A 15,939-nucleotide genomic window follows, 5' to 3' on the forward strand; every position below is an offset into this window, starting at 1 on the left:
GTCTGTTGGTTGGTTGATAGATCTGAACTCTTGATGTGCCTATATTACGGTTAAAAAAAATATACAGTGTAGGTTAAACATGTACCGTATTTGCCGGCGATAAGGCCGCAGCGCCGCACCCCCAACTTTGACATTTCGTAGAGGAAAAAAAACAAAAACGGACAGCCCATTTATATTTCACACTCGTGTAGGGTTGCGGTTCTAACAGATAATTCCTAGCACTCTTAACACAGAGGCAGCCCAGCAGACATGTTGTAGGATTGATAACTACTAGCTAACTGACCAGGTTTTAATTTGTAAAGGCATTACAGCATTCTATGTAGCATTCCACATACATTCCATGCAAAGTAGAATAAAGCAATAAATATTCATATAGTCCCATACAAGTATAAATCAACATCACAAAGTATTCTTGAATATTCAAACATAAACAAAGGGTATATATTGAATATTCATAGTATATGTAAATTATACTATATAAGCTTGACTGCATCAGGTAAACATTGAAACCAATGAGAGAGAGAGAGAGATAGACAGGAAAGGATGGTGGATGAAAAGGGTGAATGTGAATGAGGAATGACCTATATGAAAGGGATGAATCATGGATATGAAGGGGAGTTTCAGAAGTTCAAAATAAATCCCTACACTTTAGCTTATACATTTTGTATGTATGCATACATTTGAGGAAGATACTACATGTATAATTATGTTTAGGATCATTAAATAAGTTATTACTGGTAATGCCCTTTTCTTTTATACATGTTTGTACTTTCTACACAGATTAGTTACGTGTACCGAGTGCCCTTTTTAAAAGGTATTTTCAAATGAAAATCCATATTTCCCATAAATTTTTAGAAAAACATTTCAATTTGCTTGATTTTATCAACTCTATATACCTGTATCATACCCGTGTCATGTACATGTACACTAGGTATTGCTTAAATTAAGTGGGTGATTTTGAGCTTTTGTAACCTACCAAATAGTTTAGATTGACCATACAATCTTTGGTTATATGACATAATTTGGAACAACCTTTGTAAAAGTGAAAATGTGTAGATTTGCAAACACACAGCAATGTAAATAGCAAGAGGAGAGGTTGAACAATTTAAATTTGCTATTCTCACATCTATCTTTGCCCCTCATTTGAACTAGTTAAAGTATGAAAATGTCTGTTAACAGTTTAATGTAACATCCGAAACGTGCTAACAGCATAACAGAAAGTGCTGTTAAAATGCCGGCTGAATAATTGTTATGAGTCACTTTTATTGGGATTTTTTCTGATAAATTACAATTAAGGATATACTAAAGCAGCCAGGAATGCCTTGCACCACAAAGTGTGATTTCAATATTTATGTTTTATAAGTCAATTTTGCAGAAAATCTAGATATTTTACGGAAAATTTGATTTTTTGCATCATATTTCTTCATATTTTATATTTAGATCTAAATGAAATTATCAAAATAGTGTTTTTAACAGGAGTGTGCATTGTGAAATCGTAACTTGCACATATGATCGAAAATTAGTCGAAATTTGCAAACTATGTGTTAACAATCAAATAGTGTAACGTCCGAAACACCCTTCTTGAGTTTACACAAAATTATTGGATTTGAAAGACCTGATTTGTGTTTTGACTTGTGTGAAGACTTATAATAACTTATTTCATAATGACTTATTCACTCCAGATCCCCTCAAATATGGATTATCATCATTTATTTGGTATTTTTTGTTTCGGACGTTACAACAGTTAACGGAAAATTGGTTTTAACTATAAAATAGTATTGTAATGATGTATTGCAAATTTCTTTTTTTTGGTGGATAGCCGCCATGAAATGTTTAAAAAATGTTACGAAAGATAGGTCCTGCAGTTCATGTATTATCTGCTACTTCAAATTGAAAGTTGTTTCGGACGTTACAAAATTGTTTACGGAAAATGAGACAACTTTTTCAAATTTTGAATATATTTATTATATAAGCGCTACTACAATTAAATTATATTTTCTTTTAATTTAATGACTTGGAGTAACTAATAAGCTTATTCAAACTATAAACAATCTCATTAAATGATTGTTCTAGTGAGTTAAATGAGAGCCTACATTGTTTACGGAAAATGTAACGTCCGAAACACCATTTTCAATTGCACTGTTCTATCAAAATACAGGAGTTAATTCAGATTACTGTTAACTTTCTTTAAGATCCACCCATGCTCATTAATCATCAATAGAAAAAAAACATATTGCTTGTGGGTATATATTTTTTCGGCTCCAACCAAAAAGGTATGTCAATTTAGTTACAAAATTCCGTAAACAATTGGCTGTTCAGGGATACCTCATGCACATAAAGCAACGCTGAATTTTTTTGTTAAGCTATGGGAGGTTAACCTAGGTCCATGCTACAAGAAAAAGTTGTAACTGATTTCTAATTCTTTATCTTTGTACAGTTTCAGGCTGTCAAAGGGTCATTAAGCTATTTGGTCATAGTTAAAAAAACCAGTGCCATATGTATTATATCATCTTAATTTGACAAAATTTCGATCAGGGATAAGGGGAAAATGTTGCAAAGATTATACACGTAAATCCGTACTTTAAGTAATATGCAGTCTTGCATACCCATTGGATGCGGATTTGGTTCATCCCTTCATGAGTAGTTCATTTCCATTATGCCAAAACAGAAGGTAAATCCTGCTCCATAATAAGTTATTCGAAGAAGCACCACCACCCACCTCCTGTTAGAATGCGGAATAATTTCTCTTTTAGGTCACGTCGACTGAATTCATTATATTTTATTCTCACATCGAATATCGAGCACAGACAACATTATACATCAGGCTCATTAGGTTCAGATATTGTAATGAAGATTTCTTAAAACAAATATTTTCATTAGGTCATGGGATTACGATAAAGGAACGAGCCAATGAACAATAATAACAAAAACCACTAATAAGAAAGACAATAACTCCGTCACTTGATATTTGCTGTCTAGCTTTGGCTGAAATTTGCTCTCTGGTTTGTCGACATACATGTCTTCAATTACGCGCACACACGCAATATCCCGTTTCCTACGATCTTCACGACACAAACGCCATCACATGGCCACACCCACCACCTCCTTGCCCGAACATCGTTAAAAAAATGGACCTTTCCTGATCAGACATTTTGTCATGCGAATCTATCTGTCGCATCCATTACATTTGTAATTTAGCTGGTGACTGCACCGACGGTGACTTTTTTAAAGGTTAAACAAGTACTCAATGTTCAAGCTGAGATGAAAACATCTAATAATTTCTTGACAACCAATGTTTCCCTATTTCACAAACATATACACGAATATACCATTCTTAAATGATTTCACATGGGCAAAAATCAATTATGTATCAAATTCCGTACAAAAGGGATGTAAATATTCTGACACAAAATGTAAAAAAGAACCTCATATTTGTTGCATAACGAATGTTATTTAAATATAATAATAATAATAATGCTAATAATGCTAATAATGATAATAATCTGTTTACCAAAGTACCAAAGGTAGCCTTATCAGTATTCAAACCGTGCTCCTGAGGTTCCTGTACTCATACCATTACCTCCTGCTTTAGCTGAGCTACCATAAAACGGTGCTCAAGCATTCAAGGAACACCTTCCTATATTTGCTCTATGTAATACAATCTGAGATAACTAAATAATCCCTGAAAGGTTCTGGAAATGGAGCAGTAGTCTAAAAGAATCAGACTCCTCTCAAGGTTGTGCAAGTATCAGCACAGGTTCCCGAAACAATACAAAATGTTCTTAGTGGCACAATGGTTCTTCTACGAACCTCGGTATTTGGGGATAGTGTTTCTTCATGACCTATTGTTTAAAAATAGCTTATATATACACACGCTTAAGAATAAAGGCCAAAATTATTGCATATCTTCATGTCTTGGTCAGCGACAATTCGCCAGTCACAATTCTCTAATTCTTTAATTATTCATTCTTATTATCACAATAATACAAATGCGACTTTAGATCCTCTTCATTATTCTGGGCTGCCCAATGATATCGAGGAAAACTGCTGATGGATTCCCTCAAAAAACTTCTTTCAACGATTCCACTGAAATAACCTCTTGGGATTTGTAATGCGACACAAGGTTTGGAACTATGGAACACCAAAAAGGCCGATTATAGTTGATGGTTTAAAAGTAAATGATGACGACATAAAACAAACTTCATGACAGCTGCCGCCACACCCTAGATTATCAATTAGGTTTGATCCATCAACTATGACTGCCCTCTTGGCGTTCCATTTGGAACCCTTGAAGGTTTAAACATGAAAGAATTTTAACTTGTAAAAGTGTAAGCCTACATATTGTCATCATTTCTCGTCTTTCATGCTGAATGCTGGGTTGTCGTGAACGGTCTCAGCTGTGGTTTCGCCCTTCTCTCCATCACTTAAATGAATAGACACAAGAAATGATATGGATTTAAAATAAGCGTACTTCAATATAACAATAATAACGATTGGAGTTAATCACGTCACAGGTATTTTGTTTCAAATGTACGAGATGTAATAGATATACAATTAGAAACGTTTCTTTTTTTGTTTATAGCCAGTAGACGTTCAACCATATGGGGGAGCTTTACACTGCAGTCCTGTCAGCTTATTCAGAACTTTGTCGTAGCTAGCGCTGTTGCTGATGCTTGCTATAGTATATATGTTTACGCATTTGCATTTTATGATTTCGTTGGTATCAAACAATATCTATGACACCGATGAAATCATTATTATTATCGAGGACGTAAGCAGTCGAAAATCAATCTAATAATTTTAGCAGTATATAGAAAGAACTGCAACATTATACCAAGCATGGAGGAATGTGCTTTGGCTTAGACTAAACTTGAAAATCCTTTTTTCTGAGCAGAGAGGGACTTTAAGATTTGTTTTCACTCATTAATCTTTAGTATTATCCAATTTGCAAATTGTATATATAGCGTTTTAATGTGTTTGTAAAATAAGGGATATAATTTACTTCAAACCAAACTGTTCTCCTTCTTCCAGTGTCTCTGGGAGTTTCTTGCCTCGAGTCTCGGGCAATGCAAGAGCAGACAGTGAAGCGATGACGGATAGCGAACCGTAGATGACAAGAGGAAGTGGATCCCAATATTTTGCGAGGATGAGGACAAGAGGTGCTGATATTGTCGCTACCCGGGAAAACATAGAGCAGCTGCCTATGGCAACGCCCCTTTATAAGAGACAGGATTAAGAGAGAAACGACGCTAGGGATACATGAAAAATGCGTTTATTTCATTTTTCTACGATACAAATGGTCAATTGAAATGATCAGTTTGACAGGAATTTCGACAATTCAAACTTTATGCAATAAACAAATGTTATATATTTATAGTTCTTTATCCTTTTTGGATGTTCGTCTAAAATTATGTCTGTATTTCAGTCATAGGCATGAAGCATTGCTATCCGGTAATTGTTGTTCAATACCTGATTTAATTAAATACAGTACAGTTGAAACTATATGTGATGAACACCATCTATAATAAATAATCTGCATATTACTCGTAAACTGAGGTATATTCTAAAAACCTTTGATCCTTGGTTACCTTATATTTGTTGGATAAAGCTCCACGGTGTAGAGATATATGATTGCAAACGAGCCTGCGATCCCGAACTTTCCTATCATAGAAACAGTTGTCAGGGCAACGCCGGTGGCTACAATGATATTCAGACAGTACTATTATGGCAAGCGTGGGTTAGGATAATATGAAATCATCAGAAGCAGATATAACATTAATTTCTTACATAACATTTGGTGTATACAGAACTATTAAAGGTTTATATAATTAAGCAAGGTGAATTCAGGGCCCTGCATTATAATGAGTTGCAATCGCATGAATCTAAGTTAAATGCAACCATACAATTGTCTATCTCTCGTAAACATGATTAAACATGATAAGTACTACCTTTATTTGTTCTAGGACCCGTCTCATTAAGAGATGCGATTAATATCAAAGGAGATACATGTTAAAACGATGATGAACTTTCTACCCTAACGTACTGTTTATTGCATAATGCACAGCGCCATCTTATGGTAAACTTGCTGCCAGTGCTTGCTCCAATGAATTAAAGTAGTTTCAAAAGGTTATATAATTTTGGCTTAATTTGTGTTTGAGCAATGGCTCTTGACAAGCATTTTGTCATATTTATTTTATTTATATTATTATGGGTTTGCACACCCTGATTAGCACGATTTTTTTCTTTCTTAGGGGTCCACATGTAGTTTAATGGCCTATTGAAGAAAACAAAGCAACTTATGTATAAATGCAGTTGACAAGCAAGCTACCCCACCTAGCATCAAACAGAAGAAAAGACTTAACCTCCGGCCAAAGAACTCGACGATGAAAATATCCATGATGTAGGCCGGGATCTCGATACCACCCGTAATGGCAAAAGCGACGTAGTCGTTGGTGCCGAGATTTGAGCTATTCAAAGACAGGCCGTGATATACCATGGAGTTCACCATCCTAACAAAGAGGAGACAATGAAAGACAGAGGTTGGGATGGGAGATGGGAGAGAGTAAGAGAGGTATCACGAGGTACATATGTTTTTAAAAATCGATGTTCGCATTCTTGGACAATTTAAATCGCATGTTAGGTAAACGAATAATAATGATCATATTAATAATGATAATAATAATAATAATAATAATAATTATAAAATTGTGATGATCATAATACTAATGATCATGATAATTTAATAATAATTGACATTTATATTGCGGATATTAACGGCACTTTATTGTTTTTTTTCTGCTTTTATCATGGTTATGTAAGCTTGGTATTGTTAGTTTAACCAGGGAGGTGAAAGAAAGGAGTCGAAACTCTTGCGATTTATTCAAACGCATTCATGAGTTCTAAAGCGTAACAATGGGATGTGTAACATTCAACTTGGCTATGAAGTTCCATGCTCCGAGCCGCGCTTCCACTGCGGGGATTTTCGGAGGCCAGGCATGAGTTTCACATTTATTACAAAATATTAAATTACCAGCAAAATTTCAGTGTAAATTATATACTTTATATGGGGATTGTTTTGATATAGTGCATCAAATAATTTGTCACATTTTGGACTCCGCCCTTGGTAAAAGAAAAATTAGATCCTGAAAAGAAAAACAAATATTTTAGGATAATGCGCTAATGTGTGCATGTTTTAACTCATAGCATGCCATGATACTGCATGCACGCTACTGTTATAGTGCTTTGCACATGCAAGCTAACCATTGATACACTGCCATGTGCGTGCAAGGGCGCATTCGTAATAGCAGTTATTGTTCATGCTTATTGGACTGTGCTTTTGTTTCGCAAGCGCTATTCATAGAACCATCTCGTTAATCAGATTATCTCCAAAACAACATGGCACTGGGGGGTTTGGGGCTTGGCACAATGGGGATTAGCCCTGTGGCATGGTAAGAGAATGTCACTTCATGTAATCCATGATTTACAATCTTCGATAACTTTAAGTTACTTTGCTAATCCGTGATTTCGCGTGTCTTTTTTTATTTTTGTAGTTCGAAAAAAGGATGATATTACACAAGTTTGTGTTCGCTTGTTCTACTATTTACACATTTAACAATGGATGATAAATCATTAAAAGGGACAGCGAACAGTTGCTGTGATACTATTTTCTGATGTAGGAATTCTAAGTCCTGAAATTTCATTCGCTCTTTTATCTCACCACCTGGTCAACAGTTGCAGATTAGCGCATAACTTTTTCGGCGGCTTGGAGCATGGGGTCTAAGGAGAGCGGCTTGATTGCAGTCCTTCTCAATCACGTCCCTGGTTTAACGTTATCGAAATGATTCAGGTATGGTGCGGTTAACCGCCGCAAAAAAAAAACAGCCGCCTTTAAAAAAAAACGTACAATGAATGTCATTTGCGCGCAACGAAGGACTTTCGCGAATTCACACTGAGCTCTATGTTATGATATATACACAGAATTGTATTAAAAGCGTAGTACACTTTATGTCATCATCATAATAAGGAAAATTTAAACATACCGCCGCGGTTTGCCGCGTCATATTTGAAGGATCCTTGAGAGTCATTAGGCCTACCATATAAAGACAAGGTTGATGGTTCGCATTCTCATCCTGGGTGTGCGGATCAAATCGAGACCTGTGGGCCTATGTTCCTTGCGGATTCGTTCCTGGGGTAGTGAGAAAGAAAAGAACAAAAACCCGGAAAAAAGATGACGGGAGAGAAATGGGGTAAGGAGTGAGTGGGAAATAAAGAGGTAGAGAGTTTATGACATGATCTATGAAACGAAACCTTGGCAAAAAAAAAGCCTCCAATGTTGGCCAACCTCTTATTCCCAATTAAAAAACGAAGACCATGATATGTTAATTTGACCAGAATCCCGTTCGACCTACGTTATGCAGCATTAATGATATATTTAAATGACCGACTGTCATTATACAGCCCTTCGAAATAGATACAATAGAATCAATCGCAAATTGTTTAATCTTCCTTGAAATAACCTCAGGCTGTACTGTTCCTACTTACGCTATCATTTTCCATAATAAATTTTCGATTGACATCATTAGGTTCGACTTGCATAATGAGAATTGAAAATGTTCAAAAGTGTGAAGTGTGAAAAATGTTAAGCAATCGCTAATTACAATGTGCTTGTCATGCTCGATGTGGTATTATCGACCGAATAAAACCATTGAAAATTGAAAATGGCAACAATTTTAGTAATTTAAAGGGCTTTATTTTTGTTTACCTGCTCTACCATGAATTCTTTGGTAAACAGGGGCTTCTGCAGTTCGGCCTTGTTAACTTCGGCTACCTTGGTGATAACTTTTTCGGCCTTGTCGAATTTCCCCACGGAGATAAGCCATCTTGCAGACTCAGGTGGCCAGCTTTAAGAGTTGATGATACGTTGTAAATAAGGAATAGTAAATAGAGATTTGTTGTGAGTTTAATTTTCAGCAGTTTTTCTGCAAAATTCAGACAGAGGAAAGAGTTAAAACTTCGAAACCTTCCCTTTCAAATTTGTGTTTGGTTATATTATTTTAGTTGGTTTTTACATAATTATTACAGATAATTATGATATCGTTTTATCAACAATATATTCGAAGAATAGTTTATCAGAATTACATCTGTATATATGTTTTTATCAAACACAATGTAAGAAGAAAGTTTTAAACAAAGTTGGTTCTTACATGAAAAATATGAATAGAAACAGGAGAGGCAGTGTCATGGTTAGCGTTAGAAGGCGCCAGGAGCGAATGTAATAGGCCGGTAGAGCGAGAAACATGTAGCCTACAGCGTAGCTGATTGAGATAACAATCACCAAGGATCGTTTTGATGGCCCAATATACTCCGTCCCTGTTGAACCCAAAGTACAAGGAACATGACATGAATATATCGATAAGTATCCTCTTATTGGCCTTATGCTCAATTTTTATGTTTATATCTACGATTTATCGACTTTAATACTCACATTGTGAATAAAGATACCATTTAAAATTCAAGGCGACGATAGCAAAAATTGGGTGATAACGGAAATCTTTTAATAAAGGAATAAATCACATAGAAGCTAAATGATAACAGTGCCTGGTGTACAGCTCGGTCACAGGTCAGCCAAATAGAAAGACAAGGTCAAATATTGAAATGAAATAATAAATAGACTGTCATTTTGTTTGCCAGTGAGTAATATCAAAATATCTAATTGCAAAGTCGTTGATATACGCCGGGAGTTATACAAATGTGGTTCAAATACTTTGACCTAAGGGAAAAGGGGAGACCACATGAGTGAGAGAAAGAGAGAGACAGAGAGAGAGAGAGAGAGAGACAGGGCGAGACAGAGAGAAGGGTAAGGTGGGGTTCAGATGCGTGTTTAATTGGTTTTTAAAGACATGTATATAAATAGTCAGATAGTGGATCATCACTCGAAAGACATGCCTTTATTGAAAACTCGTAAAGCCCTGATAATTTTTCTCGTGCTTTTTTCCACTATATTTGTCGTTTCATTGCATATTTCTATGATATAATTATTCATTGTATTATGTTTTGCATGAGAAATACAAAATATATAAACAAAATCATTTGAATGAATGATGCACACGGCATGTGACCTAAAGTGGTGTGGCAATATGCTCACCTATAACGAACAAAGTGATGTTGAACGAAATGCTTCCAGAACCAATGAAGAAACGCATAGTGGCAAAGAACCACCAGTTGGGTGAAAAGACAATCGCAACTCCAGAAACAAGCGAAACGAGGTTAGCGAGCAGGTGAGTCCACCAGCGTCCAATCCTGCAGCGAAAGAAAAACCACGACATAAGCATTGCTTGTAAGTATTGGTGTGTACTGCAAGGTTCTGGAGTCATCAAAATCATAACAAAATTGGCCCAGTCTTGGTAAAGTAATAAGCACTGTACACAGAAAGATGTATATGGGACTACATTAATGGTGTCTGGGCTACTTACCTTGATTCCCTTATCTTTCTATGCTCATTACTTAACCAGCATACATTTTCTACCAAAATTGTCTGGCACATGACATTTATTTGTTATCTTGAACATTCAGTGTAAGTTTCGTTTGATTGTGTGAGAATTCATTTTTTTTTTTTACCAGAACTCAAGTATATCTTTAACCTTTCTCGACCCACGTGTTAACGGATATGTGGCAATCGCTTGGGTAATGATAATTGAGGGTCCATCAGGAAGAAGAGCATTCAAGCCGATTAGGCTTCCCTGGGTAGATAACATTTTTTTTCTTTCTTATCAATACTTTTTCATATAAAATGATTACTAACACGTCAGATAGGATACCAAAGAAGATAGATCCTGCTAAGAATCCCCCGTAGTATATAGATTGATATACTTAGGTTAGTTCACCATTGCCACATACAAGATCAAACTGTACAGAACAGAGAGAGAAGAATGAGAGAGAGAGAGAGAGAGAGAGAGATAGAGAGAGAAGGAGGGAGGAAGAGAAGAAAAACAACGAAAACAAGCAGACAGATAGGAAGAGGGGCATAGAAGGTTGGATACGTAAATAGATTGGTAGATATAGATAGATAACATCATAAACAATAATAACAATGAGTATAATAATAATGATACAAATAATAATAATTTTGATAAAAGCAATTGCAATAACAATATCGTAGTATAATAATTATACCTATAATAACATTAGATACAGCAATCCTTAGATAGGTATAAAACTAAGATACCAACGCGTGTGTGCGTGTGTGCGAGAGAACAAATAAGCAAGGTTAGGCAATGGTCTAGTCTCGAAAAACACTTCTATTAACAATGTATATATACTTTTATCGGATCTTTATATGGTTAACACCTTGCAGAGATATTTGCGTATCCCGCTGGATGAAGGACCCAATCCTGTAATCTATTAAAGCAAATACTCATGACTTGTCTGACCGAAATGTAGGAAATTGGATTTATACGTGTTTTTCTTATCCAAATGACTTTGTATAATTTGCATAAAACTGCTGTTAAAAATACGGTGAATGAAATGTAGTTCCTCGATTTATAAGTTTGTTTTGTTATCTTAAGGAAGAATTGTTATATTGTGAGTTTATGTAAAAAAGGAATAAGATTGCATATAATGTGTAATAACTAATTTTTACTTCATTCAAAAGGTGTTTGTATAAGAATAGCGAAATAAGGAGGGATATTTTGTTTATAGAACTGTGATAGGTCTTTATATGTGGGCGCGGGAATCTGCCTGACATAGCAGATACGTAGGCACACATTGCATCTTGTCATGGGCGAAGGAGGTTGTGCGTGTGTCGGGCCGTCTATTAGTGTGCAGCGCCCTTGTTACGTTTTACACCTTTGAAAGAAGTAAGTTGTTTTCTTTAAAAGTCAGTTTGATAGTAAAGATTGTAAGCTTTGATACATGTCTATGAAATGTTTTTATGTCCTTCAGGAGAGGAAAATAAGGATTATTTTGGAAGGAGAATGTATTTGATTTTGTACTTGACAACTTCCGTTAGTCAGAATAGTATGTCTTCATAGGGACATGGTATCCAGTTAATCAAATTACATTGATCGTTTAAATAAATGTTATTACATTTATTCTATATGATGTTTAGATAAATTGTCATTTAAATGGTTAGTGGTTAACGCCTACCTGTATTTAGTGCGTGAATTATTGATTGTAATGATTTCGCCGTTGAGGGCGTATGATGTTAATATTGTGATAAAGATGGCGGCGCCCATGGAATCTTTGTCTGATAATTTAATTGATGGGTTACTTTATGTAATGTGTTATTAGTATACTATAAGGATGTTTTAACGATTTGTTATAGATGACATGCTAGCGAGGTTTGCTGGGAGCTGTCTTAGTGTGGTCTAGCTGGGACTGTCTTGTCTTTTGGGAGCCGGCAGCTGCTCCGGCTTGTATCTCAGAGACCTTGGGTAGGATATGATTTAATATACATACATTGTTTAATTGGTGTAATGTTGTTTATTGATGCATTTTGAATATGTACTTTCATATAATATGTGTTAATTAAAGACAATGATATTGTCTTAATTATTATATTGTCATTGATGCATGATGCCACAGTTAAAACCAACAGTGTGATAATTTACTGTCTGTTTACCTCGCCCACATTGTTGTATACTATCAGATATATGTTGATAAGAATCTATACTTGTCTTGTATTTATGTTTGGCACATCTGATTGATTTGCAGGCCGGGGTTTTCTTCATGCTGATGTATATTGCTGTTCACAAATAAATAGGCTCATCACCCACCCTTCACATTCAAGCTGCATGCATGGTGCCTTACTTACTCCGTATTACGACAGAAACACAAAACATTTCAAGAAATATTTATAAATCATGGACTTTGTGATGGCATGTTAGCATTGTGCTAAAGAAGTTATCCAATAAAGTCTACTACTACCATCACTGTGTTATGAATGGAATTTATGCACACTGATGAACCAAAACAAATCATTAAGTAATTGCAATGTAAAACAAATTATCATTATTCTTCATTCATCAATTCGTACCTGTTGTAAAGACCGATTATTACAAACAAATATTTTATGTAAGAACTGCCAACGATTGGAACATGCATGCAATGTAATCAATAGCCCAACTTTTAGAACCTCACTAAAGATCCATCCCCATATAAAACGAGATATTGGTATAAGTAATAATATTATTATTTTGTCTCTCATAATGTATTCATATTGTCAGTTTTCCATTTATCTACTCATAAACTGTTTGAAATAATAATACCTAATATGACACCTTCGTGCAATTTAATATTCAAATCTCTGATAACTTATTTTTAATAATTTGCTGTCATCAGCTTAAAGTTAACATTCTATTAAATTTCGATTGTGTGTGTTTACTATTTAACCTATGTATTTCTTTGTTTTATCTCGGTTGTATGATCATGTATCTCGTTATATTTGATTACTATTAGCCTATCATTTAATTGGGTCACAAACCTTTCAAACCTTTTTGCTGCATCCCCAGACATATTTTGTTTTTACTGAATGTTTGAATTAATTCCATACAATACAATACAATCAATATAACGGATATTAAAAGTACTTCTGTATTGTACGAATAAGCAAAGAACTATCATCTGGAGATTAGTGTAACATACTAGAGTGTATTCAATTATTGTTCAATTTGATTAATATATTCACATATTCATGAAAGGTGTGTATGGGGGAGGAATTATGTTTAATGAAAGATCTTTCTTCCGTCACTGTTGTCGTGTCGTATTTGCAGTCATCATACACCCATCCACTGTCACATGACATCGTTTCGCTGCTGTAATTGGATGGATCGATCCCAGGCCAGAATCCCACTCCTGACACGTTATACTTCTCACATTGTGCGTACTCCAGCTCACCATCTGATGTGTAGTTTGATGGGATGCTACCTTCCTTCTGGGCTAGTGCACAAGCTTCCTCTGACAACCCGTATTGCTCACATCCAGGAGTCCATTCGGGGGTCTGTTGAAGGTGGATATAGATAAAGATATGATATATCTAAAGCCTTCCGCACACTAAAAAATATCTTTATAATGCGATCCTATTTTCGAAGAAATTTACAATTATATTAGATATAGAAATCTAAACAAACATCATCTTCCTGAATTAGGTTCTTAATAATGATCAGAATGCTAACAACCGGAATTTAAATGCATTTAAACTAATACCAGCCGAATGGGTTTCAAATCGTAGACACTACGGCATATGGCATGGTAGTTTGTTCCAAACTTTTTAGTTGTTTATTTTCAGGAATACTTTTGTTCTATAATATTTCTTTCGAACTGACTTATAAGTACTATCAAGATAGCTCACGACTACGATACCAACGGCCAAATGAAGATGATACCTCGAATCTTATACCGCGTTTCCAAAACACCAAAACTATAGATGTAATTTTTTACAAGACAGAGATTCTTTATTTCTGCATTTGAATCAAATGTTGACCTCTTTGATAATTAGCTTGAAATTTTATGGAAGATGTGCCCGATTTGTAAGGGACAAAGAATCCAAACTTACCTCGCACCAGTGATCGACTGTAGCCGCCAGGAAGACTGGAATCATTGACACCCATGAGGAGAAGAAGACTATGGTACAGGTGATGGCGAACACCCTGCGCTGGTAGGGACCAAACTCACCTAGCTTCTTGAGGAGATCGTCAAGTTTAAACATAACTGCAGGAATGAGATCGGAGCTGAAGCACAGGGTGCGCCTAGACAGAAGTCGCCAATGATCCACTTCTGATATTTATGTTCCCTTGAGTGAAGATATTGAAGATAACTCTAATTAGTAACGTGTACGCATTATGGTTATTAGCCAATAGGCCAGTTCAGACATGTATATTTTTTCATGAATCCTTTTTTCGCTCTAGTGTCGTTGCCGTTGGTGTGACTACGGTAGGAGTGAACAAGATCACAAGTTATGCCCAAGTCACACTGAAATTATACATGGGGACTGACTGTTGGCCACAGGAGTAACGTTATTCTGTTCGATCTGGTGTCGGTCTGGTGGTGGTGTTGTTGGTGTGACTAGTCGGGTATTACTCACGAGTTAGTATTGTAATACATGCATGTTACATTGGGATTGCTTTAGGATTTGCTTTCTGCGGTATACCTCTGCCTAATTCTTGGGTCGTTCAGAAATGTATGTCATATGTGAATCGGTCTATCATGCAATACACAACCTTATTACTTATTATTATTATTTGATTATCCCTCTATTTAATGATCATAATTTAAGGCGAGGGGACGGCCTGCATAATTATACCCCCACATCCTTGAAGGACGAACATTATTTGTAAAATCAATCATATATTTTGACAAAATATATATAAGTGTGTCTTACGGTAGTGAAAATGTTTTTTTAGAAGCTATTAGTATACTAAAAATAAGTTTATAATATTTTGTAATGAGTCAATTTCGTGTGTGTGTGTTCACGCAATAAAAACAATAACAACGAAAACAACAACAGCAGCAGCAAAAACAAACGAAAGTCATTTTGCTTTGGATTTATAGCATATAAATCCTTCATAAAACAATATTTGATTTTCAAGCTTTGATTTCTAACATCAGAAATGCAGAATACGAATATGTTTTCGTACGTTATAGAAATTCTACAAATTCATCATTATTTTCCTCCTCTTCTTCCTTCTCCTCTTTTTCTTCTTCTCCTTCTTCTTTTTCTTCTTGTACTTAATATCACTTCTATCATCAGTTTAATGTTGTTATTATTATTATTATCTTTAATAAGTAGTTCTTTTAATTTTCTTATCTGTCTGTAAATAATACTATTTTAACTTATTAATTTTATACATGTCTGTAAGGGACCCCACTGGAAATAAGCTCTCGAGCTTTCGTGGGTTATCCTGTTATTTTTGATCTGTTATTATTGTATATTGTTGTATGTTG

The 15,939-nt window shown here is 35.2% G+C and overlaps 2 protein-coding genes across 2 annotated transcripts; both read right to left on the reverse strand.

The window, feature by feature from the left end:
- Positions 1-4,347: 4,347 nt before the first annotated feature.
- On the reverse strand, positions 4,348-6,508 carry LOC105447012 (organic cation transporter protein-like). The gene is made up of 4 exons (XM_030994273.1): positions 6,329-6,508; positions 5,589-5,719; positions 5,003-5,215; positions 4,348-4,423 (listed from the first exon to the last, which is right to left on the reverse strand). Exons 1-4 carry the CDS (start codon positions 6,506-6,508, stop codon positions 4,348-4,350), a joined length of 600 nt encoding a protein of 199 aa, XP_030850133.1.
- Positions 6,509-8,061: 1,553 nt separating this feature from the next.
- Positions 8,062-14,880, reverse strand: LOC105447013 (solute carrier family 22 member 5-like). The gene is made up of 4 exons (XM_030994274.1): positions 14,519-14,880; positions 13,779-13,996; positions 8,762-8,900; positions 8,062-8,185 (listed from the first exon to the last, which is right to left on the reverse strand). The coding sequence occupies exons 1-4, from the start codon at positions 14,702-14,704 to the stop codon at positions 8,090-8,092; spliced, it is 639 nt and encodes a 212-aa protein (XP_030850134.1). The 5' UTR covers positions 14,705-14,880; the 3' UTR covers positions 8,062-8,089.
- Between the last annotated feature and the right edge of the window lie 1,059 nt (positions 14,881-15,939).

This window comes from Strongylocentrotus purpuratus, unplaced genomic scaffold, assembly GCF_000002235.5.
Source record: "Strongylocentrotus purpuratus isolate Spur 01 unplaced genomic scaffold, Spur_5.0 spur5_scaffold_21, whole genome shotgun sequence".
In the NCBI taxonomy this organism is placed as follows: Eukaryota; Metazoa; Echinodermata; class Echinoidea; order Camarodonta; family Strongylocentrotidae; genus Strongylocentrotus; species Strongylocentrotus purpuratus.